The sequence below is a fragment of the Rhipicephalus sanguineus genome, chromosome 4 (genome assembly GCF_013339695.2).
Source record: "Rhipicephalus sanguineus isolate Rsan-2018 chromosome 4, BIME_Rsan_1.4, whole genome shotgun sequence".
Taxonomy (NCBI): Eukaryota; Metazoa; Arthropoda; class Arachnida; order Ixodida; family Ixodidae; genus Rhipicephalus; species Rhipicephalus sanguineus.
This window is the reverse complement of record NC_051179.1, coordinates 105,194,384-105,218,509: the sequence shown is the minus strand read 5'-3', so window position 1 is coordinate 105,218,509 and position 24,126 is coordinate 105,194,384. Positions and strand designations below refer to the sequence as shown.

General features: G+C 47.1%; 1 protein-coding gene across 1 annotated transcript in view; it reads right to left on the bottom strand.

The window, feature by feature from the left end:
- The window catches only part of LOC119390514 (lissencephaly-1 homolog), a 59,068-nt gene that overhangs the window by 18,419 nt on the left and 16,523 nt on the right, over positions 1 to 24,126 (bottom strand). The window contains exons 5-10 of the mRNA XM_037658129.2: positions 20,881 to 21,087; positions 19,558 to 19,654; positions 16,010 to 16,081; positions 15,076 to 15,178; positions 13,605 to 13,701; positions 5,677 to 5,937 (exon numbers count right to left, since the gene is read on the bottom strand). Of these exons, the coding sequence (XP_037514057.1) occupies positions 5,677 to 5,937; positions 13,605 to 13,701; positions 15,076 to 15,178; positions 16,010 to 16,081; positions 19,558 to 19,654; positions 20,881 to 21,087 (837 nt within the window). The remainder of the gene's footprint in view (positions 1 to 5,676; positions 5,938 to 13,604; positions 13,702 to 15,075; positions 15,179 to 16,009; positions 16,082 to 19,557; positions 19,655 to 20,880; positions 21,088 to 24,126) is intronic.

Here is a 24,126-nt window from a genome sequence, read left to right as displayed (position 1 = left end):
GCTTGATGACGCGAAAAGGCTTAGCTTGTCACTGAAGGGGTTGTTAGCACTTTAACAAAAGTGCACAAAAAAAAACGGCTTGGCCGCTAAGCGCACGTTTTTAAGGGCGAGTCCATATACAACGAACTACTGATATAACGACCACTTTTCGCGACACTTTCGAGTTCGTTATAAATGGGTTCGACTGTATATATAATATATATATATATATATATATATATATATATATATATATATATATTGTAATGAAGACAGCGGCGCTCGGGCACGGGCGCATACGCGGCTAGAGGAAGAGAAGGACGAAGCTTAGAAGAATAGAACAGCCGGCCCGCAGCAAGGGTGCTGTCTCTGTCTTTTCTTCCTTACAATGGCGCAGCCGTCGAAAGGCTTCGGCGAACCCCAGCTGTTAGCTTGAGGCAACGCGTCTTCCAGAGGAACGCCGTCATGCTTCCTCGCTGATGGAACCCGCAAGCAGACCACCGCGGCAAGCACCCATCCCACCACCAGGGACGGCGTCCAGGCCTCCATTGTGGTTCCAGGGAACTACTTGTCCGGTGACGTGCTACTTCGCGGCAACAATGCGCACGGGCTCCTCTCGCCCAGGGACGGCGTACATGCCTCCTCGCCACCACCTGCCAATCTGTCGGCGCTTCAGGCACCGTCCGTGGACGGCGTCCAGGCCTCCGCGGCGGCTCAAGCCTCCTTCATCGACGCCGCAGTACCAGTTCACGACAAGCCATCGCACGGGTACCGGTTACCTCGGAACGCGGTTGACGCTTCCAACGGCAAGGACCCCGGGAATGCCATCCACGCTTCCCGCAGCGACAACGGCTTACTCAGTACTCCATCGGCACCCGAGCCGCTTAGGGGTCCTGTCCAAGCTCCCTCGGACAAGGGTCCCTCCTCTGTGAGTACGCTGATCGTGTCATACTCCTCGGACGTCACCACAAGCACCACGCGCGGATCGCCCGAGAGCGCCGCCGAGCTTTCCGCCACCATCGCGCGACTCCGAGTCACTGTGAACGCCTTGGCAGCGCCAATCTCCGTGCTGTGTCCTGCCGCCTTGCCAGCACTGCACTCGCTCAATGCCGCGTTGGCCGCCGCCGCCTCGCAAGACCATGAAGAGAGCTCACCCGAGAGCCGCAGAGAGCTGCGGTGTGCCCTCACGGAGCTCTCATACCAACTCGACTGGTTGGCGTCGTCATGCCCCGGAGTTTCGCCTACCGTAGCACCATCACCGGCTCCCTGCGAACTGCCGGAATTCCGCGGCTTCCAAGACGACGCCGACAATTGGGCGGCCACCGTCAACGCTCTTGGAGCTCGCGAGGCGTGGCCGGACCAACAGAAATGGTGCGTGGCCATTGACCGCCTTCGTGATGCTGCCAAAGCATGGCACAACTACGAAGGCGTGAAACAACAATCCTGGAATCAGTGGTGTGCAAGATTGACTACTGTTTTTCGTCCACTTTTTCATGCGTGCGACCCCCTCCCTGCCGACCGAGCCTATGCCACACACGGGAGTTGCGAGGCACACCACCTCAATGATGCAGCTCGCGTGTCCACGAATCTGCCCTCCGTCGGTGATCGAGCTCACATGGGACACCGCCTTGATGACCCATCGGTGCCCTCAAGACCCACGACAGATAGCTTCTCTGGCTGCTCTACAAAAAACGTCGAAACCAAGTGCTGCACACCGCTGCTAGTCTCAGTCTCTGCGCCTGTATCCGACGCCATACCATCACGGAGGGAGGCCGAGAGCACTCCTCATTCAGAGCGGTTGGAGGAGCGGGCCTCAGATTCGACGTTGCTCGAACACGCGGAAATGTCGGCTCCTCCTGTTCTTGGCACGCCTCCAGTGAAGGCACCGGAAGAACCCATCGCTTCCATAGCCGTGCTCGACTACTCACTGGAGCCGCTTCCTCAGCTTCTAGAGCAGTCACCTACTCAAGGCGCACTCTATCGCCTTGTTGTACGGGAAAATAAAAAAATAGGAGTGGCCGTGTTAACAACAGACACCCATCGGGAAGCTCCCAGGACACGCCCATGTTTTCTTGGTGTGGAGGTAAAGGAGAACAGAAAACGTGAGCTCAAAAACAACAAGAAGCACCCTCACATGCTCACAGGAGACGTCCTGAAAGGGAAGGGCCCACAGCACATGACTGGAGACCTACAAGGGATGGAAAAAATGAAGTACAACGTGTCCAATACGCCACCGTTGAGCAAGAAGGTCATCCAAGACAAGCGCAAGAATGTTACGCCGTCGCTGCGTGGCCGAGGTCGACCGCCGCGACACAGCCAATGCCGCCCCCCAGAATGTTCAGCAGCTAGCCAAGACAAGTCACCACGTACACAAGATCGACCGTCTAGGCACAGTCAATGCCGCCCGCCAGAGAGAATTTCGGCAGCTCGCCATGCAGTGTCGCAGCGTGGCCGTCAGCGGCCTCTGCGAGGCAGCCAATGCCGCCCGCCAGAAGCATCGGTATCTCTAGAAGCCGGCGTCTCTATGATGGTTCAGGACCCAGGACCTCTGAATGGTTTATTAGAGATGAAACGACCACCGCCAGTGAAGGGTCATTTTTTGGCAGGACACCGTGCTCGCAGTGTGGCCGAGTGTAATGAAGACAGCGGCGCTCGGGCACGGGCGCATACGCGGCTAGAGGAAGAGAAGGACGAAGCTTAGAAGAATAGAACAGCCGGCCCGCAGCAAGGGTGCTGTCTCTGTCTTTTCTTCCTTACAATATATATATATATATATATATATATATATATATATATATGTATATATACATGTATATACATGTATATATATATACATGTATATACATGTATATATATATATATGTATATACATGTATATATATATATATATATATATATATATATATATACATATGTATGTATGTATGTATATGGATTTTATTCGTGTTAAGATGTTCGTGAAGTGGGCTAAAAATTTTTTATTAGTATTCATAGACCCGCCAACTAAAGGTTAAAGCAGGAGTGCTATCGGCGCTATCCATATCGGCATTAGCATCACCAACTTTGGCATGGCTAGCATGGCGTTCGCGTTGTTCGGTTTGTGCAGTTCGGCCAGCCATTTGCTGTAGTTTTCTGCACTGTTCGATGACCTTCGTGCTAGCTTGTTTTCCACACGGCGTTCACATTTTGGCAAGATGGGCAAGTACCTGAATAGCTACACTGCTGGCTATAAGTTGAAGTTGATCGAGTATGCTCTCGAGCATGGGAAACGTGCCGCCGGCAGAAAATTCGACGTTGACGAGAAGTGTGTTCGACATTGGTGTGCTCAAAAAGAAGCCTTGCGAAACACCAACAGCACTAAGCGCGCTTTCCGAGGAGAGCAGTGCAAGTTTCCCGATTTGGAAGAAGACTTGCCCCGCTATGTGACTGAAGTGCGGAATGATGGTCTTGCACTCACAACGGACATGCTGCGTGTGAAGGGACTACCCTTGGCGAGTGTACTTGGATGGATCCTATCTGCGTGGAGATCGGTGTCGACGGACATTGTGTGCCGAAGTTTTAAAGTCGCCGGGATATCTAACAGCTTGGATGGCACGGAAGATGACTGCTTGTGGGGTGACGGCGCTTCGCAGCACACCATCTCATCTCGGACTCCAAGTCTAAGGACTCGCCGAGTGACGACGATTGAGCACGTATGTCGCAAGAAATGTCAAATACTGCAATAAACGCTCTTCGTTCGCTAACTGGTGCATTTTTACTTAAAAAAAAAAAATATCTCGCGTGTATGGGCCGCACCCTGAAAATTGGCCCTCATTTCTTGAAAAAAAAAGTGCCGCCCTTACACGCGTTTATACGGTATTTTCCTGGTACAGGCATGACAAGCGCCGGAGCAAAAAGTACAAAGGCTCCCTTCGTCACCTAGGCACCCCCCCCCCCCGCTCGTTGGTTCACTCCACATCCCCTCCTCCTTCGTTACGCCACTGCTGCTCTCTCCCCGGCCAGCACACTTCCACTGAGAAGCGCGCTCATCCCCTTGCCTTGAGAATTTTCCGGCAACCACATTATAACCAGTCTTTCATCACGGGGGATTGCACAATAAGCAGTGTGCATATACCTGGAGCTCTATGGGAGGGGAAACGGGAGTCAGAAAAAACTGCATTATAGCCGGTCTAGCACTGCAAGCAGTTATGTTGTAAGTGGTCCGAGCTGTACCAAGGAGGCACTGCAAGGCCAACCAGGCCTGGGCTTTTCATAGTGCAGGGGTTCTCAAAATTGCCGGCAGTGCCGCGGAACCCTTAACTTTCTTTTTTCTTTAGCACGAAGACAATCGACAGCAGGGTTGGGGGAGCTGGTGATGCTTATCGACGTACGACCACTGTATTAACACCGCCCGCTTTAGCCTGTTATCTTTAGTATTGAAGGCCATCGCTGTTTATGTGGAACTCCCGATTAATACATAGACTTGCAATTCTTCTGCAACCTACCCCCGCCGCCACTGCTCCGCGGATCTCATAAAGTGCCCGCCGACCATACACTGCATGCTTCAGGCACCGCGCGCCATAACCAATGTGTTCACGCAAACGAAGTGCTGGGTGTACAGAAGCCTGTTTTATTTTTGCAAAACAAAACTGAAAAAGGCATGCCAGTCACCCTGCAAATTGGACGTCGATCAATACACCAGGCTGAGCCTAAATGCTCACGTAGCCCACAGCTGGCACGAAGCAATGCCTCTTCTGCGTATCAAAGCACTTGTTGAGCGTTTGATAGCAAAACCAACATAGCGCAGTGGAAATTCAGCGTGCACGAGAACTGTTCCACGTGGATGCCGGTGCACCATGAGCCACGAATGAAGTGCTGAGGTGCCTGTTAATGTCGTTTGAACCGGTATGAACAGCCAATATAATCTTCCGCATCTCGGCTTGCAGAATTACTGAAACGATTCTAGCGCGCATGTTAAAGACTGCGCCCGTGAGCATGAATTACCGGCGCTCAGCATGCTCCGTAAATCGTGCAAATCGTGCAAGATTAGACGAGTCTTTAGTGCTGCTACCACATGGGTCTCTCGCTACCCGCAGGCTCCTGCGGTGTGCAGATGTGGCATGCGATGGCTTTGATCAAAACAAAATGCAATGCAAATTTTCTTGTCTAAATTAAATTAAGTGCTAATGGAGGTAAAATGGGAGTGGGTCGCATTCGTTCTGACCGCTTGCAGAAACCTAAAATGCCCTTCACGGAATCCTTCGATTCCACAGAAACCAGTTTGAGAACACATGCCATAGTGATCTGCGCCCACATGTATGTGCTCAGCAGGTGCTGTTCTTCACACTTTTACGCTGCAATCTTTCTAACAGGTGGGCAATAATTTAGTTACCCTTGGCTGATATAGCATCCAGTTGTTGTGGCAACCATCAACCTTTTGGATGGATGAAAGTTCGCGAGGAGAATTGCATTGACGCACATCATTTAATTAGAAGTGCTACGATTTGATTTTCAGCTGCTGAAACCATTTCTTTTCTGTAACTTCGAACACTTCAGAGAGTAAGAGTTCAGGCCGAATTGAGTGGAATAGCAAACACTATGAGAAAAACATTCGGAAGTTGAAACATTCACACACGTCTACCACCAACTGCTCCTGGAACCACAGCCTACTTCCCACAGAGAAAGTTTTGTATTGAGATAAGCACGAGCAGCACCCACCAGGGTGAAGACGGCCAGGCCCGTGCTGACGTCCCATAGTTTGATGGTCTTGTCCCGCGAGCCCGAGGCCAGGAAGGGTCCCGTGCCCTGGGACCTACCCGTAGCGCTGCCAGCCGGCCGCCGGTTGCTGTCTCCGCTGCCGTTGCCGCCCAGGTGTGGGTGGGCACTCTCGGGTGCCCAGGCAATGCACTCCACCACGTGGTCGTGCTCCCGGAGCTCCAGCTTGCACTCCTTGGTGCCCACCACCCACACACGAACAGTCTGCACAAATCGAAGGATCAGCGATCGATCAATTGATTTACAGCAATAATAAATTTGCAATAGTGAAAGCAACGCACGCAGTCAAACAGTAGGCATCAATAACTGCTTTGCACTGCTGTATATTCTCGAACACGGGATGTCACTGGAGCCAGCATTTCAACAAGTGGTCTTGTATTTTTCAATTGCTGCCTTGAAGAAGACAAGACCACTCGTTACAACATTGGCTCCAGCAACACCCCGCGTTCGAGAATAATAGTCTCTTCAAACCTCCATTTTGTCCTGAACTTCTGCCTTGCTTGCATTGTTGTAGAGATGAAAAACGCGTGTACACCGGGTGTCGCTGGGGGGTGACGTTTCGACAAGCGGAATTGTCTTCTTCAGCGCTACAACTCAGCCTTGAAGAAGACAAGCCCACTTGTCAAAACGTCGACTCCAGTGACACCCTGTGTTCACAAATTTTTCATCTCTTCGAACTGCCATCTTCCTCTCAACTTCTGCCTTTTTTTGCATTGTTGTAGACGCATAAGCTATCCCGCAACCATGCCCGATGTGCTGCCGCATTTGAATATGTTTTATTTTAAAGAAAATGAATCTGAAAATTGCTTGCACGTTGTAATTACATATGAAACAAACATATCTCCTGCACCAACAAGTGTGCGAGCAAGCCTCTTACCACCAACAATAATACTGCCATAAGCAGCTTTACCTATAATTAATATTTTTTGGGGTTTAACGTCCCAAAAGCATGATATGCTTATGAGTGACGCCGTAGTGGAGAGCTCCGCAAATGTCAACCACCTGGGGTTCTTTAACGTACATCTAAATTTAAGAACAGTGAACTCCCGTTAAGACGAACTCGGTTAAGACGAATTCTCACTTATACCGAACAACACGGGACCATTTGTTTGATTTCCCATAGACTCAATGCAAAAAAAAAAATAAAAAAAAAATTCGCTTAAGACAAACCGCCCAACTGTACTCTTCTGTTAAGACGAACTTTCGCGATTCTGTGAAACGAACACTGCAGTCTTAGTGGGGCATTCAGGCGACCCAGAAAAAGCAAAAAAGATTAACAAAGAAGCACTTCCTGGAGCAAAGACGCGAGATAAATGAAGAAGAGGTCAGGGGATAAAGCCGGTATCCCCCCCTTACCCCTAGCCTGTGGGTGGGGGAGGTGTGGGCTTTATCAGCAAAGAAAGCAACAAAAAGAGTAGGGGGATTTACAACTTGGACCCCCAAGCCATTGTGTCCTTTTGTATTCCTTCCCGTTCTTCGGTTTCCCAGCTGGAGTACAAAGAGGAACAGAAAAACACAAGAGCTTGACGCAAGGGGAGTGAAGGAAAAAAAAAATTGGGGGACGCTTAAGCTTCGCCTTTAAGAGTTGAATGCGATAGCAATATCCTGCCCCTAGTGCGCACTTCGAACACTACGAGTGTTTAACAGAATGCGCGCACTAAGGTGTGTGCCTTATGTAGTGGGTAGCATGCTTTAAACCAGGACGAATTATGCGCGAGAACCTTTTTCGAAGCTGCGATGCACCCACTACGTGGTCACGTGCAGTAATGTGTGTGTCTTTTGTAATGGGTGGCTGTCTTTAAACCACCAAGTCGTTATGATATTGACGTGGTGTGACGCCCGATGGCAATGTACGCTTGCACCACGCAATATTACTGCCATATTACATCTTGTACTGTGACACCTGTATACAGGACGCGTATTTTTGGGAAGCACCAAAGTTACTTTCAGTGCAGCTCCAAGCAGAGGCGTGGCTGTGTGGTAGAACACCTGCTTGCCACGCAGACGGCCTGGGTTCGATTTTAACTCGGACCCAACATTTTTATTATTTATTTTATTTGCAGCTTTTTCGATTTTTCGATCACGGACAAGATGATGATTTTTCGCTCACAACCAACGGTGCCGACGCCGACAGCGGAATTTCTGCGACAGGAGCTCTTTAACGCTATCGCGTTAATAAAGAAAAAGCGACAACGGGAACAAAAATTGTCAGTGCATTACAATCGAGTACAAAACCGAAACCACGTTTGCGGCGCACTCCCGTCAGAGGGGTCAGGTGCATTGTCATCGCCATCGCATAATGGCGGCCGAGCACATTTTGTGGTCAGTTCGCATTACAGTAGTGTAGTTCGCGTGCGTTGTATCTGTTCCCCAGTGAAGTTCACATTGTGATGAGCCATTTTGATTATGAAAGTGCACGACAAGGGAAGGCTATTTTGTACACTGAATATAGCTGCGTCGTGTCTTTTTCGTGTGCGCGAGGCTTGTGACCGTGAGTAGCACAATGGGATATCTTCAAGCTGCACGTCGATCAAGAAAAGTTACTGCGGGCCGAAAACGAGAAAATAACCGGACCTCGAAGAAAACCTTGCAGACTTTCTTAAGCAACTCAGCGTACAGTAAAAGCTCGTTAATTCGGATTTCTAGGGACCGGAAAAAATGTCCGAATTAACCGAATGTCCGAATTATCGAATGGTCGAAATAAACACAATAAATGCATGAGTTTTTTCAACATACCTTTACTTAACAAAGTAATCGCGGGTGCTTGTCTGTTTTCGAGCAGAAATTCGCGCGGACACAATTTTTCTGAGCCCTTCAAGGTGCTCAGCAGCTCGCATGATGTCTGCAGTACCGCAAAAGTTTCACCCGTCATCCACGCTTTTCGGTTGGCACGGTAATCCACGGGAAGATTGTTGATGTTCTTAAAGGGGTACTGACACCTTTTTTCGAAGGCGAGTTTACTCTGCCATACAAATCTCCTCTATACACAGATGGCTCTGAGCAAGTGAGAAGCTCAGCAAATGCTGATAAGATATTTTAATTCGATATTAAAGTCAATTTTTACATGGCGCACCTACTGACATCGATACTAGCTTGACATCAGGCTACAGTACAAATTCTGGTGACATCACGCAGCAGTCTCGCTAGTTGTGATGACGTTAGGTACCAAAACTTCCCAGATGGCCGCTTGTGCGTCACCAAAACTTCCAAAATGGCCGCTTGTGCGTCACCAACGGAGCCACGGTGCGGAGTGGCCGTGGAAACATCATATATTGTGCGAGCACGTGACGAGAAGCTCATACCCGTGTTGTGACGTCAGGGTACAGTACGAACCGAAACTAGCTTTTAAAAACATACTGTAATTACTTTTTCAGGGCGCACTTGCGCTTAGCATTACCTTTTCTAGGCTCTTGAGGGCTTGACCCTTCATTTGACGCAAAAAAACGACAATTGAAAATATTCGTGTCAGTACCCCTTTAAAGCAGCGTGGCTTTTGAACCTTTCCGATAACGAGAAGCGGCAAGCGCTCTGTTCCCGTCACGTTGGCAGATAAAGTACGGTTACTCGTTCCTTGCTTCTTGCCGCCGATTGAAGGATCCCCTTTCATCACTCTTCATCACTTCTTGTCGGGAGAGCCCGTTATTCAGAGCACGCAAAATTTCTACTTTGGTGGTGAAGTCCTTGGCCTCGTACTTGGGCCGCTTCGCCAGCGTTGCCATCGGCGCAGAGTGCGGTCGCACGAGAAGTCAGCACAAAAGCACCAGCAACGATCAAGCTAAAGGAGCCGTACCAGCCGTACTGAAACGTTCCTCGATAAATCGGCGATCAACGATGCAGCACACCAACGGGAACAAAGCAACAAAACCCACACGCGAAAAAAAGGCGTTCAACCACTCTCAATCCAAGCCAAGTCGATAATTGATGTCCATGGCGATGCTGCATTTGAGCTTCACTTTTGTTCCGAATTGTTCTTTTTTCGTTTTCGAGCCTTGCCAGCGGCCCGAAAGTCGCCGAATTATCCGATTTGCGGTCAAATCTGTCCGAAATAACGAGCGCCCAGTCTCGTAGAGTGATGCGTATATTTACAGGGACCAGATGACGTGTCCGAATTAACCGATTTTCCGAATTAACGAGAGTCGAATTAACAAGCTTTTACTGTATAGTGTTTTTGTCAAGGCAACAGCACGCGACCGAGGCATATTCAGAAGTGATCTTAGAGCCAGCAAAACAGGCTCACAGAAGAAAAGGAACTGCCAGGACAATAAATTTTACATTCTTTAAAGGAAAATTATGCTTCTCTCTTAATTTTTTTTCTAATCGTCAACATAGGAGCGTGTATCATTAAAACGTGGTAGCAAATATCTTCATGAGCATTTTTATTTTTGAACACGCGAAATCTGGTGCTCGTAAGATTCGTGTAAATACTCTGCTTGAAGGCATAGTTTTTATCTAGATGAGCCAAATAAATGCTTTTTCTTGTCTTTTTGGCCCTATTGTAAGTCTACTCCATTCAGTGTTTTCAATTAACATATTTGGATGCACCTGGCATGTTAGCATCTCTTTTTGAGGGGCACTTCTGATAATCCAAGCTCCTGATAAGACGAACAGATGACCGTGGTCTCTTCGAGTTCCTCTTAACGGGAGTCTACTGTACAGTAGACTCAATAATTCAAACTTGAGGGGACCTCAAGATTTTATTTGCATTATCAGAAGTTTTCATAAATATGACTCGGGGCAACACACCAACTAATGCTGCAATGTTCATTGTTTCTCAGTGTTGCAGCAACATCATAGACAGCTCTGCATGATTGCCAGTAAAATTTTTAGATATCAGCAATAATACAGGTACTTGTTATTATACAAGCCGCAGACGGGTGCGTAATTAAGGGACAAAATGAGTTGTGTCCCACGACAGTTGCTAGCCTGTTCCAATTCTTAGGACGCTTTCTCACATGGCGTACTGCAGAGAAAGCAACTGTCAGCACGCGATTATTGGTGCGCAAGGTTTGGGTAGTTTCGCCATTTTGTAGGCAGGCAATCAACTTTATTTGCGCCTGTTAGTAACACAACACGAATGTTCAGCTAGAAGCAACAAAGGCAGCAGATATTTCCAGGCATGGACAAGCAAAAAGTTAGAATTAACCGAATTTGTGCAGTGAGGCAGTTTGAACAAAGCAGCTTTAAAATACGTTGAAAACATAGTGGGCCAACCAAAAATTTAAGATTTGTTTGAATTAACCGAAAGTTTGAATTATCAGAGTTTGAATTATCGAGAGTCCACTGTACACAGGCCTCAAGCATTTTTGCCTCCATCGAAAAAGCGACTGCCGCAGCCAAGATTCGATCCCGCGACCTTCGGGTCAGAGCTTAAGCTATCAGCTCAACAGTGCATGTGGTGTAGTGCCATTATAATGCACACTGCACAATTTCAATCAGTGAAAGCAGTTTTACAGCAATCGCATTGCTAAGCCGATAGTTGAAGATGCTTAACATGATAGGGTTGTCAGAGGAAAGTTGTACCGGGGATTTCGCTTCACTGGACAATGCCTTCGGGCATTTACCTGCTGCAGTGGTCTTGTGGTTATGGTGCTTAAGGGGAGACGCTCCTCGAAACAACTTTTTTTTAATTTTTTGCAATAGAGACTTGAAAATTCTGTTATATGTATAGTTTTTCATGCAGATTTCAAATATGTCATTACTTTCCATGTAGCTGCTACAGTTGTTGAGTTATGTTATACACAATAGAAAAATGTTACACTTTTTGCGGGAACTCTTTTATGTACTAAACTTTCAGTAAAATCATTGGGTTGAATCTTATTAGACTCTTTGTAGACTGTAGAGTGCTAATATCTATCCAGATATTCCACAGAGATAATGGAACTAATAAAAAAAAATTGTACTCTGTAACTGATTATTTTCAGTCTCCTTTGAAACAGTGAATATTTTCACAAGTAATGCTGATAGATATTGCAATTTCAAGTAGATATTTGCATTCTACATGTCTTGAAGAATACGTGTGCCAAGTTTCGTTACTATACAATAAATATAAGTTTATAAAAGGCTGCCCGCAAAACGTGAAATTGTCGAAAAAAATGAAAATGAGAAAAACAAGTTTGAAAGTTTGAAACGTTGGCATTTATCAGAAAAAACACTATTTACATCAAATTGGGCCACAATCCGCCTCCACGTGTGCGTGGACGAAAGTGTAGACTCGGGGCAATCGGAATTTTCACAACACAGTTCGAGGAATGCCGAAAGTCTGCGCTTTCCAGCCGCCTCTCGGACGCCGAGCTTCCGTTCGCGGCAAGGGTGGCATGCCGAACCCGCCACAAGTGCCGTGAGCGCGCCGATTTCGCAAAGCATCGTGTTGACAGTAGGAGCACCTACAAGTCTAGGCTCACTCTCAAAGAATCCAATCTTCTTTTGGGATGCACTGATAAATTCCACCGCAGCGTCAATTTCACAACCACTGTCGCGGGGTTCGGTGTCGGCGTTAGGCCTATCCGATATCGGAGCGTCGGGGGCATCGTCCATCGCTGTCGCTTTGGGAAGCGTCCGACGCCGTTTCCCTCGATACTTGTGGCGAGTCCTGAACTTTCGAACATCAGAACTGCGCTTTTTAGGGCTTGCCATGGCACGAAAATACAGAAGAAACGCAGAACAACTCGGTCGCGGCGTTTGATGCTTCGTTCTTTTGCCGGGGAGATGGGAGGGAGGAGAGGGTGGAGCGCGCCGCCGTCCAATGGCGGCCTCGCGCTGCGTGCCGCGAAATTCAAAACGCTCGACGTACGCGTTGTTTTTCTCGTTTTTTCTTTATTCTGCGTGAAGATACGAGAATAACCCCTGGTGTATTGTGGAGAAGACAGCTTTACGCTGCATGCGGGCAGGATTGCAAATGGCGGGCACCGCGTCATTTTCGCAACAGAAGGACGCAAACTACACCATTTTTTCACGATTTTTGCGCATTTCTCGCATCACCGCTTCTCACTTGGAAGCCTTTTTAGATAATTTCTCGTGCGAATTTGAGCTTGATATTTTCAGAAATAAAAGATTATAGTCCAAGGATGACAATACAGCCGAAAAAAAAAAACCCAGATTTTTTTCGGAAAACCGCGACTTTTCGACCCGCGTCTCCCCTTAACTCTAGATCCAAAGGTCACTAGTCAGCAGTCAAGCCCCATAACCACTCCTCACCACTTCCTCTAAGCAACAGCTCACCATCACATTCATTTCTAATCTCTGTATGCTGGGCATTGCACCACGCAGTTAGGCATGACTTCTGAAATTACTATGACGCTACCTCGAAGGCCACACTGACTAGGCTTAGCTGCTCCAATCTCTGAGGCCATGCCCCGACCAAACCTAGCTGTGCTGGCCAGCTCGGCACGCCACGGTGAAAAAGGTGGGGTTTGGGGTGGGATTGTGATAGTGTGGAAGAATGTGATAGTGCAGGTAAATAGTGAGCCGCTGCTTGCACGCGGCTACACGCAACGACGCGCAGCAGTAGAGTTGGGAAGTGGGAGTTCTGAACCCCGCACCTTTATGAAAAGGTGTGGCTGCAAGGTAAATACCTCACACTGGTCAATCTCCCAATTCTAACCTGCAAATCAACAGGTTAAACCAACTAGATGAACCAGCTCACCTGTAAGCTTTACCCCTTCGCGACGCAGCATCCTCGTTCAAAGACGCGACTTACTTTTGCCATTCCTGTGCACTACTGGCAAGGAAGAGATCACACACACTCTGAGGTGATGGTTAATTAAGCATTCTTGTTGCATAAGGTTCCTTTTAGAGCTGTGCAAATAGCAAAATTTTGGGTGCGAAGCGAATTCGAATATTGAAGATGAAAAGATGGCAAATGCTTGACAGACCTGGTCATTAGAACAGCTGGCCAAGAGGGAGCCATCGGAGTTGACTCTAACCATGCGCACCCACTCTCGATGGCCTGTGAACGTCTTGACACAGTACCTGCACACACCACAGAAACATGTTCGGTTAGCAGACCGAAAGAATGCAAACACAGACAGTTTAGAAATTATTGTACAGTAAAATGTATAAGCATGTCAGGTGCCTCAATACGACAAAAATTTTAGGCTACCGAGTGCTCGGAGCATATTTCTATAGACACATAATAAAACTTTTTTTTGAACAACAGAAGCCAGATCAGCTCAGAAATAATAAACAATATTGCAATTATCGTATCTACTTGCATAATGATTGCGCTCTCGTAATGGTCACACCCAAATTCTGTCATGAAAATTGGATTTTTTTTTCTTTCCGCATAACCACCGCACCGCGAGCTCATAATTGCAGCGGTGGCGGTTACTGCCACTGATGCCACAAGTTCATTGTTTGGCGTTAAGGCTAGTGCAAAAAACAGTGTGGTGGCACCTAGCTTTGTACCATTTCGCCATGAATGCAGAATACCCTGCATCTCCACCAGATGTCACGTGGCGGCGACGTTAGAGAAGGCAGCAGTCGGCTTGTTCACGACTAAACTTTTTACTTAGGCGAACCTGTGCCCGGTAAACGAGAAGTCAAACTACAAGCGATACATGCTTACACTGATAGCGGAAAACAGAGCGTCGGCCATCGATAATCTGATCTGCAGCAAGGCGCGTCTGCATTTATACATGCGGCATTGAACATTCAAGCCTTATCGCTGGTGGCCACATTAGTTCCAGAATAATCTCAGCTGTTTGTGTTTGCACACTGAAGCCTGTCATACAAGCCTGGCTCGTAATACACCTCTACGCCAGCTACGCGGTTCCCCTACCGAACTTCTCAAAACTAGTGTCGGTGTGCCACTGGTTCTGTCACATAGTTAGCCAACAAAGAAACAACAGATCAGCTGTTTTTCTCAGGCCAATAGGCAAGCAGCATCAGTAGCCACAAACTGAGGCACGCATATACTATATCGCGAATATTGTTAGACCTGTCTTTATTTTTATTTTATTTTTTAGCCTAGCCCACTTTCCGATGAAGCCATTAAATGCGAGGAGGGTGGGATAGGCAAGGCGGAACTTTGAGCTTTCAAACCATGCCGAGCATGTGGCGCTCAGCGGCCAGAAAGACGAGACGCTTCCGTGAATTCCGGTTGTTGGATGATTTCGAGCCGTCTTCAAATCATCTGTGCATATTAAATTACTTTTTCGGATGCTGTGCGGATTCATCTAAATCGATTTGACAGAGCAGAGCACAGATAAATGGCAGTGTAGGTAAAGGTATTGAAGAGGACGAAAGGGGCAGTTTCTCTGCCCCTTTGGTCCACTGAAAGGGACACCACTGAAAGAACGGGTGTACTTTCGCAGAAAGGAGGCAGTCCTCAATGAGGGCACTCACCCCGTGGATACCTCCCACATCTTGATGGTCTTGTCTCTCGAGCAGGACACCACGTGGTCGCCACTCGGCAGGAAAGACACTGACGACACGTTGTGGTCGTGTCCTGAGAGAGTGGAGCAACAAGCAAACACTTGGCAACCAATAGCTGGTTCAGAAAAAGTGACAACCTCTGTATTCCAACATGCAGAAATCACATCACAAAGTAACAAAGCTTGGTTGCTTTAACCGCACAGCAACAGCCACAAATACAGTAGTCTCTTAGTAAACGGAAATCTCTTTAAATGGAGTAAATAGACATCTCTTAAACGGAGTAAACAAAAATCTCCTAAACAGAGTAAACGGGCATCTCTTAAACGGAACAGCTGCCCCTAATATGATTGGTTTCATACTTGGATTCTGAACCCCTGCTCCTCTCTTAAAACTCCTGCTAAACTGAACACATTTTCCTGGTTCCTTCGGGTTCTGTTTAACACTGTACTGTATTTTTCACAACCATAAACCACTCTTAAATATACCAGAATAAGGAACTTACGATGCCTTGCTGAAAAAGACATGCTAGCACACTCGAATGCCTGAAAGGCTGAGAGTTGTGTGGAATTACTTTCTGCAATGTGTGCCCGAGCAAGAGCACCTATACAGCATCTGCACACGCCGTAGTAGGCGTGCAGCAAGACAACCATTCATCCTTCTATGCTAAGGCATACTAATGAAAAAAGCAATACACTCCCTTCATGGGCCACGTGTGTTCCCCACTACAATTAGTCAAGAAGATGTTTTTTAATTTTATCTTTGTCAGCATGACACAGCTACCAATTACGCCCGCGGGAGTAAAAGCAGCGAAAATCGAACAAATGAGAGAGGCAAATGCTTGATGTTTGTGCACGCAGAGTAGCCTTTCGAACAACACTCAATAACAAAAACAAAAAGAACTCACCGTGCATCGTACGAATACACTCATACGTCTGGAAATCCCACAATTTGATGGTCATGTCTGCTGAACAAGACACTGCAAAAAAGAAAAAAAGAAGAAAGAATATTAAAGGACCACTGACACCAAAATTGAAACCTCGAGATCTTTGTGTTGTTTGACTTTCCTGTATACGGGGGCGCATCTGACCGATTATTAGTGACGAACGTTGCCTTTAAGATATCTTAATTTGGTTTTAAAGTAAGCGTGAGTGCTCACTTGAGTTGGCTGCACCTTGCGACATCCTGGTACGACGTAGATAGAGGCCCCGTGTGACGTTCCACGAGTAAAGCTAGTATTGTGGACGTCACAGAAAGTTTGCGGGGCGCACGTGCACAATACGACGACTGGCACCCGGCGAGGCCTATTGTTCCGCACCCCTCTGGCTCTGTTGTCGGGCTGCTCTACCGCGCACGGGGCCCCGATTTGAAAACCGCGCTCTCAACGTCACCACAGCTTGAGTGCACGTGGTCTTTGACGCTCCCCCGCATGGGGCGCCGGTTTCTTGTGGTTTTTACGCGGGCGTTTTGAAGTGATGCTAAAATGGTCACAATTAACTACGCTAGAATTAGTTGTACGATACGCTAGAGCATTTACGATTTAATTTAGAGATTACCAGACACAAAGCTACAAATTACAGCAAAAAAGTCACCAACAAAAATTTCGCTGTCAGGGGTCCTTTAATGTAGGGGGTATGGCAAGTTTTTTAACACGATTATTAGTGTTTTTCAAGTGAACACAAGAATGACATTCCTTTGTGCTTTCTGTGGCTTCATTCTCTGTCGATTAGTACGATTCTACTCCCCACAAAAGCAATGAAGGAACATTTTTCACGGCACATCAGTGGTTCTCGGAGCAAGCAAGCATTTGTGTCAAAGTGATGTTCCAGCGATTCTACGTGGTAAGCCAACAAAAGATTGTGACAAGTGTTCATTTTGTTATCAAAAGCGATGAGAAGACCAGCTAGGTCAGCCTTCATTTGTAATAGGACGTGAAAATAACTACAGTAATTAGGCTGTGTCATGAATCACAGTCAAATTTACATTCTCTTTATGCACAGTGTAGTATGCACATAAACCAGCAGTTTTCAACCATGGACATTCGGGGACCCCTTGCGCTGAGAGAAAGGGGGGGGGTCATAAATTAACATGACATGCAGCGTGATATAGATGCCTTATTTCTCCCTGGCAAAGAACAGTCAAACTAAAGTGCCACGCCAATTCGACCTCAACAGCTTTTGTGTGTAATTTGAATCGGTAATTCAATTACTTTTATGAATTAGGATTGACTGCAGAATAAAAGGATTTCTGAATTTAAATATTACATAATTATCATGCTTCAGTTGAACATGCCCAAAGCTGCATCGTTTCACCTCGATTTTCTTGCAACAAAGGTGTCCAGTGCCTTATGCTAAATTGTTGAAAATTTGATGCATTCGTCAACAGGCTATCGTTACTTACACCCGAATAGGTTATGTACACTCCAAAACCATTGATATACTTTTTTTATTGCATTCAGCAAACAGCAGTAGTAACCACACGCTTTCCCTTCACAGCACGTACTTATCAAAGAGCTCCCAAAGTGCACGCTATAAGGAAGAACCATATACATCTGTGCAAAGAAAGGCTGGCAGATAAGGCCAAGGCAACCCAACGACCCCCTCTTCCCAGCTGTGTAAACAGGGGAATGACAAACACATGTGAGGAAACGAGAAACAGCTGATAAGTCTTCTCCCCGACCTGCACTTCTATTTCTGGATTGCGGTCCACCCGTGCAGCTCACTCACTAGGACAGCAGAAGGCAACTGTGGCATCTTCCACTCCTCATCCTTTACATTCATCCTTTAGGCTTCATCCTTTACCACATATCCTGTACAAGCTCCCCCTATCTCTGTTTGATTCTGTGAAATGAATTTTGAAAAGCTCACATACTACTGAGCATGCATCGCAAGTATTTCATGATAAAGATGGAGCACAATTAAGAGTTAGCGGCGTGACCTAGCTACTCGAGAAATTGAGATAGTGCATAAACCCTGACAAGATACTATAACTGTGGAAGTGCTGTATTTTGTACTCCCAAGTTCATAATAATGATCCAACTTTCATGCCTCATCTTCAGAGATAATCCTATATGGGGTACCCTCAAAACTCCACTTAAAGAACACGAATATAACAAATTATCAATAAATGAAGAATAGCTTTGTCAGATACAGTGGTGGTATCACTATCACTACTTTCGTACCACTAGTACGTGTATACCCTTATAACGAATTTTCGGATATAACGAAGTTATTTTCGTATCAAATGCGACTTTTTCTTTCCCACTGGCATCAAATAAAGAAAACGTACAACAGTATTGGCATCTATTTTCCTTTTCAATGCAGAAATTTAGACTAGTTAGTGATAACTGACCTTGTACATGTCAAGTACAAAGGAACACTAACACCAGGAGGCACAGAGTCCTGTTTATGCTTGACTTCATTGTGTTGGCATTCCGTTACGCTAAGATATCTAAGGTCAACTATTTTTCTCATTTTAATGTGGCCTACACTATGGGAAAGCAGTAATAAATCGCAAATAATATCTCTGTACCAATAGGACTAAACAGTTCTCTAACGCTGACAAGGATATTCATCACTCGAATCTGTGCCAGAATAGGCCTAAAAAATTGTCATGAGGCCAAATTTCTTCAAAAATCTCTGGGATTTTCGAAGAAATTTGGCCTCACAATTTCCTTAACCAATTTCCACAACCTTCTTAACCACAATTTCCTTAACCTTCTGTAGCATAGAAAGGGCTTTCGGCATGTTTGACAAATATGTAGTGCAAGAATGCAAGACGTGCTACAACTGCACTACGGCACTTAAGAACAGAATTGCATAACAATCAGCAAAGTGGGGATCAGTAACGAAATGCTGAGGCTCCAGAGGCATCCTTTCAGCCTTGCTGCAAGGACGTTCTGCAAACCGGTTGTCTCAGCGTAGAAAAATTTGACGAAACAAGAGCAACTCATTAGAGAGCATCATCTTTTCATACTGCATTCTGTTATTGAGGCTTACCCTTGGGGAACCCTCAAATACAGAGTAAAGCCCTATTCTGCTTCGCTCTTTTACCTTTCAAAGGGTTCGTATTCCATGATAATGTCCTTTCAGAAGTGGTTGCTTTAACGTCTGCGCCGGTAACAATGGTGTCTATGCCCATCAGAGCACGGGTTGCTTCACAACAACAAGTCAATGATATCTAGGGTTTTGCGTGCCAAAACCATATTATGAGAGGACGCCGTACTGAGAAATTTTACAAACTGGTGTTCTTTAACGTGCACCGACATCGCACGGGCCTCTAGCACTCCCCTCTATTGAAATGAGGCTGCTGCTGCTGGGATCGAACCCGCAACATTCTGGTCAGCAGCCCAGCACAGTAACCACTGCGCCACCGAGGCGGACCACAGCAACAAGTCGTACACTTGCATGGCAAAAAACTTTGCAGTGCGCAAGAAAGGTCAGTTCTTGATCCTACCTAGAAACTTCCCGGTGTGGTCGAACCCTAAGTCTTGCACGGAGTCAGTGTGGCCCTTTAGCGTTCGTTCGAAGTCTCCTGTCTCGTAATCCCAAACCTATAAGTGACCAGGTGAGAAAGGAAAGGTCAAACACTGCGAGTGTAGTACATCAGCTCGTCACAGAAATTTCAGAAACATCGGGAGGCAGCAACAAAAAGCATGAACAGTTTCAGTACACTGCTCTTGGTTCTGCCCCAAGAGTAGCGTACTAAAACCACAGTCAAATGTCAAAGCAAGAAATGACTACTGGTGCTATTTATGCAACCAGTGTCCAGTGACATGTATTGTGGGCATAAAATTTCTAACGAGCCAGCTGTTGCAAGTCTAGGACAGAGTGAAGGCCACACAAGATATATAAAGATAGAAAAAAAATTAACTTAGCAAGGGCAGCAATATACTCTTTAACAAAATAACTTGTTCTTGGGCTTGGTTGAAATTTGAACTTATCACACTGCAAGTAAAATAAATCACAAGAACAGAATATTGGATGCCATGAAGTGCCCATGGTGTCTGGATATACTATTATGCCCTCGGCGTCTCATTTGCACTGCAATAGCTTCGTTATGACAAAGGTACTTTGTAACCTTTTGCTTAGAGGGAACACAATTTCCTGGTCAAAATCAACGTTGCGCACTACAACCACCAGTACAATTGGCAGATGCTGGAGGCATGCCCAAACAACTGCAACAAAGAAGTTTTTGCTTCTCATGGATTATGATTTGGATGTATGTGCACATACAACATAAGTTTTGGCTTCGGCTGGATTATGATTTGGATATAGTATGTGCACATGTTGCCAGGATGTACAACAAAAGCATCAAAACTGAAGGCTTCCATTGAAACTGGATGCATAGGGGTCTTCCTTGTTTTGTGGGAGGTTGACAAATCTTTGCATAAAAACTAGTGTTGCAATAGAGGGAATAACTTCTATTTGTGTTATACTTCACTAAGGTGCTTTTATTTCATTAAGGTACACTTATCCTTCAGATAGTACTAGTGCCAACAACCTCTGCATCTAGCGCTTTGTGTGCGCAAAAGTTATGGCCTATGTTCCATCTTTACAACTATGAAGCTCAATTTGTAGTTTGTGCTTTGTGTGTGTGCCCACCCTTTGTACACCCCTCCTGTATCTCCAAAAAACTATGTTCAGCACACGCACAGAAACTCTGAATCTCTAGTTTCCTCCTCACGACAAAGGGTTACCCTCGAGTAAATGCATGAAATGGGGCACACAGTGACAGCATCCATCTGAAATTGGCACGAATGGGGCAGGGAGGGCCGACCTTGATGGAGGCGTCTTCGGAGGCGGAGACGACCACGCTGTACACGGGGTGGAAGGCCACCCGGGTGACCGGTGACCGGTGTCCCGTGAGTGCATGCCGCTCGGGAGGCCTGGGAATCCACTCTGTCGGGGATCGCTTCTCCCGGGTGGGTGCGCCCGAAATGTACTCTTTCTCGGCCTCTGCGAGTCGACTCTCCAGGTCCATCACCTGCGCGGCACAGCGACAAGAACTCTCAGAAAAGAATTACTGCAGTAGCTATTCCATACGAGAGAAAAGCAAGAGGAAAGTACGGTTTCTTTACAGGCACACACATCGGCAGTTGCATAAATAATGAACTTGAACAGTTCATACGGCCTGGCTTTTACAGCAACAGCTGCTTCAGGCTACCTCCCAGATGATATTGATAGCCACTAATAATGCCTGCTGGCAACCATTGTGAGCATCCTGATGGCCTTTGCAAGAAGTTCAGAAACAAAAAAAAACATAAGGCACTGCAGTTAGTGACCCCTTTCCCATGTCAAAAGGTCCTTTCATCAGTCATCACTAGTTCCAAACATGGCCCCACATTCAAGTTGACCGAAATAAATCCATCAAAGCAGTCACACAATTGCCAACCGTGGAAAAAAGTACTTCTTCCAACACTAATGCTAAAGAATCACAATTGTTGGTGTTTAACATCCCAAAACCACAATGTGACAGATGGCATAGTGGAGGGCTCCGGAAATTTTGACCACCTGGGGTTCTTTAAAGGGCCCCTAAACCACCTCAGATATTTTTTTCAAACATTTCAAGTAAACGCGCATCGTGTGCATAATGCCGTCACGATCAACGATGCCACATGTGGCAGTGTTACAAGCCGCGGGCGCACCACAAATTCCAAGAAACAATTTCTTCTCTCCGGGCCTTTCCGGTCTGCCTAGTGACGTGTGTGAAGTCGTGTGTTCAATTTGTGATGCGCTATGCAGGCAATGCTGTGATTGGTCGAACAAGAACCTATGACCTCTGGTTAGTCTGCAAGCAGCTGCCCGCGCTTTGCTGCTCCTTCGTCATGTTGCCCGCGTGTGCGCGCTTGCGAATCGGCAACTGCGGCCCGTAATGGCCCACTTACGCTAGTGGCAAGCCTGCCGCAATGGCGCAGTGCCACAGAACGTCGGCCGTCGCCGCATGTGTGAGAGCTGTCGAACATGCATGGCAAGCTTCGCCGGTGAGGCATTCGCGCCTCCAAAAAACATGGCCGCACTGCCAAAAGCTGTTGTCCACTCGGATCTATCAAGTGGTCACCGTGTGCTCTGTAGCTTGTGAGCTCTGAACTGATGCTTCTATTTTCTCTAGATTCATGTCCTTAAGCTTCGACAGCAAAGTATTTGTGCCGATTCAGCCCCGTTTTTGAGAGCCATAATCGATGCTGTAGGCTTAGCGAGTCGAGATGGACGCTTCCGAATGTTCGGAGGACATAGATTATGCATTTGTTAGTTGTTTCTAATCCTCTATAGCTGGCGCCACCTGACCTGGTGCCAGCTTGGGGACACGTTATTTGGTTTTACGCTATGCTTTTTTTTAATACCAGACAGACTAAAACGTTTCACTGACTGCTAGAACCATGCCTGGCAATGACACGGAAGACATCCGCACTTCTAGCGTGAAAATTGCAGAGCAAGAAGCAAGCAGCTCGAAGCGTCTGCGGCAGACACAGACAACGTGGCGCGCCGATGTGGCTCCTCCTTTGCTGATTGGCCACGTCGCTCTGCGGCAGCCGGAGAACGACGTGAAAATAGATCTCTCGGACCTATTCTTCGAATGGCAAATGGCGAGCTGCCATGCCACTAGCGTGAGCGGGCCATAATGCAACTGCCAAATCGCTAGCGTACCAGCACAGTCACACCTAGCGGTCTGATAAGGTGCGCGGACTGAATCCGACAGTGTTTTGTGATGGCTTTCACGCATCAGTGCGCGGCGCTTGGCTGCAAATGCGCCAACTGGAAAAATGAAAAGACACGACACGTTACCTCGTGATGTCACCTTGCGAAAATGCCTGGCTTGAGCGCATCGGAGTTACGGCACAATCAAAGCGCAACAGTGTCGTACGGGTTTGCAGGCGCCACTTCGCTGCTGAAGACTACAATTACGACCCAGTGGCGTATACTCGCGGACAACTTTTCTTGGCAATGAAGGAAAGGCTACAGAGGCGGAGCTACTGCACATGTACTGTTCCGCGAAGTAGTCCAGTTCGGCGCGCGTTTCGAACTTAGTTTTGGTTTGTGAACCTTTCATATCTCCTGTGACAGCCATATGATTATTTGAGCGGCCGTCAGAGGCTTAGACAGCCATTTGTTAGTGAAATTCGTCACAACCACCCTCGACGAATTGTCGGAAAAGCTGGAGGGTGACGAGCGCTCACCTTAAAGGGACACTAAAGGCAAATATTAAGTCGACGTTGATTGTTGAAATAGCGGTCCAGAAACCTCGTAGTGCTGCTTTTGTGCCAAGGAAGTGCTTATTTTAAAATAAAATCACGTTTTTAGTGGTCCGCATCGCGTTAGCGCGCTTCAAATCTCCCGCCTGAAAATACGACTTTCATACGTCACTGCTGCCGTGCCCAACGTTGCCCGCTTTTACTGCGCGGCCGCCGACACTAGTAGCAGCCGAGCGGAAGTAGCGGGACCCACAGTAGCAACAACGGCGCTGCGGCATAGACTTGCTCGGATGGGCACATTCAAAGCCTTCACCAAGTTGCGGTTGATCTCGTAATCCTCAGTGCGAAAGGGCAGCGAGCACACACACAGAGGTTTTGACAGTTTAGCACACTGGCGCGATGGCATGACACTAAGCCACTTCGAGCGTAAGGGTTCATTCCGCGGCACCCAGTGAAAAGACACACCGGTTTCCTTGCTGCAGCACTGGCGTTGTGCACCATTCGGGCATCCGGCAATATCACACGCATGCGGCATTTTGTCGAACTTTCTCTCAGAGCGACTTTCACGAGCGCGCAAAACACGCACGGCAGTACGCGATCCCGAAACTACCACTGAGACGGGCGAGGCGCAGTTCGGCGAAAACGGAACCTTTGAACCACGCGCGCCGTTCCCCATGGCAACGCCACGGAGGTTTTGTTTTCCATGAATCAAGCGGAAACGAACAAACAGCATTTTATTACGTCTTTCGATGCTCGAAACGTTCTTTTTTTTTACTGCTGCTAGTTTGATTACTAGTGATTTATTGTAGGCCGACTTCCGTACGTCATCGGGA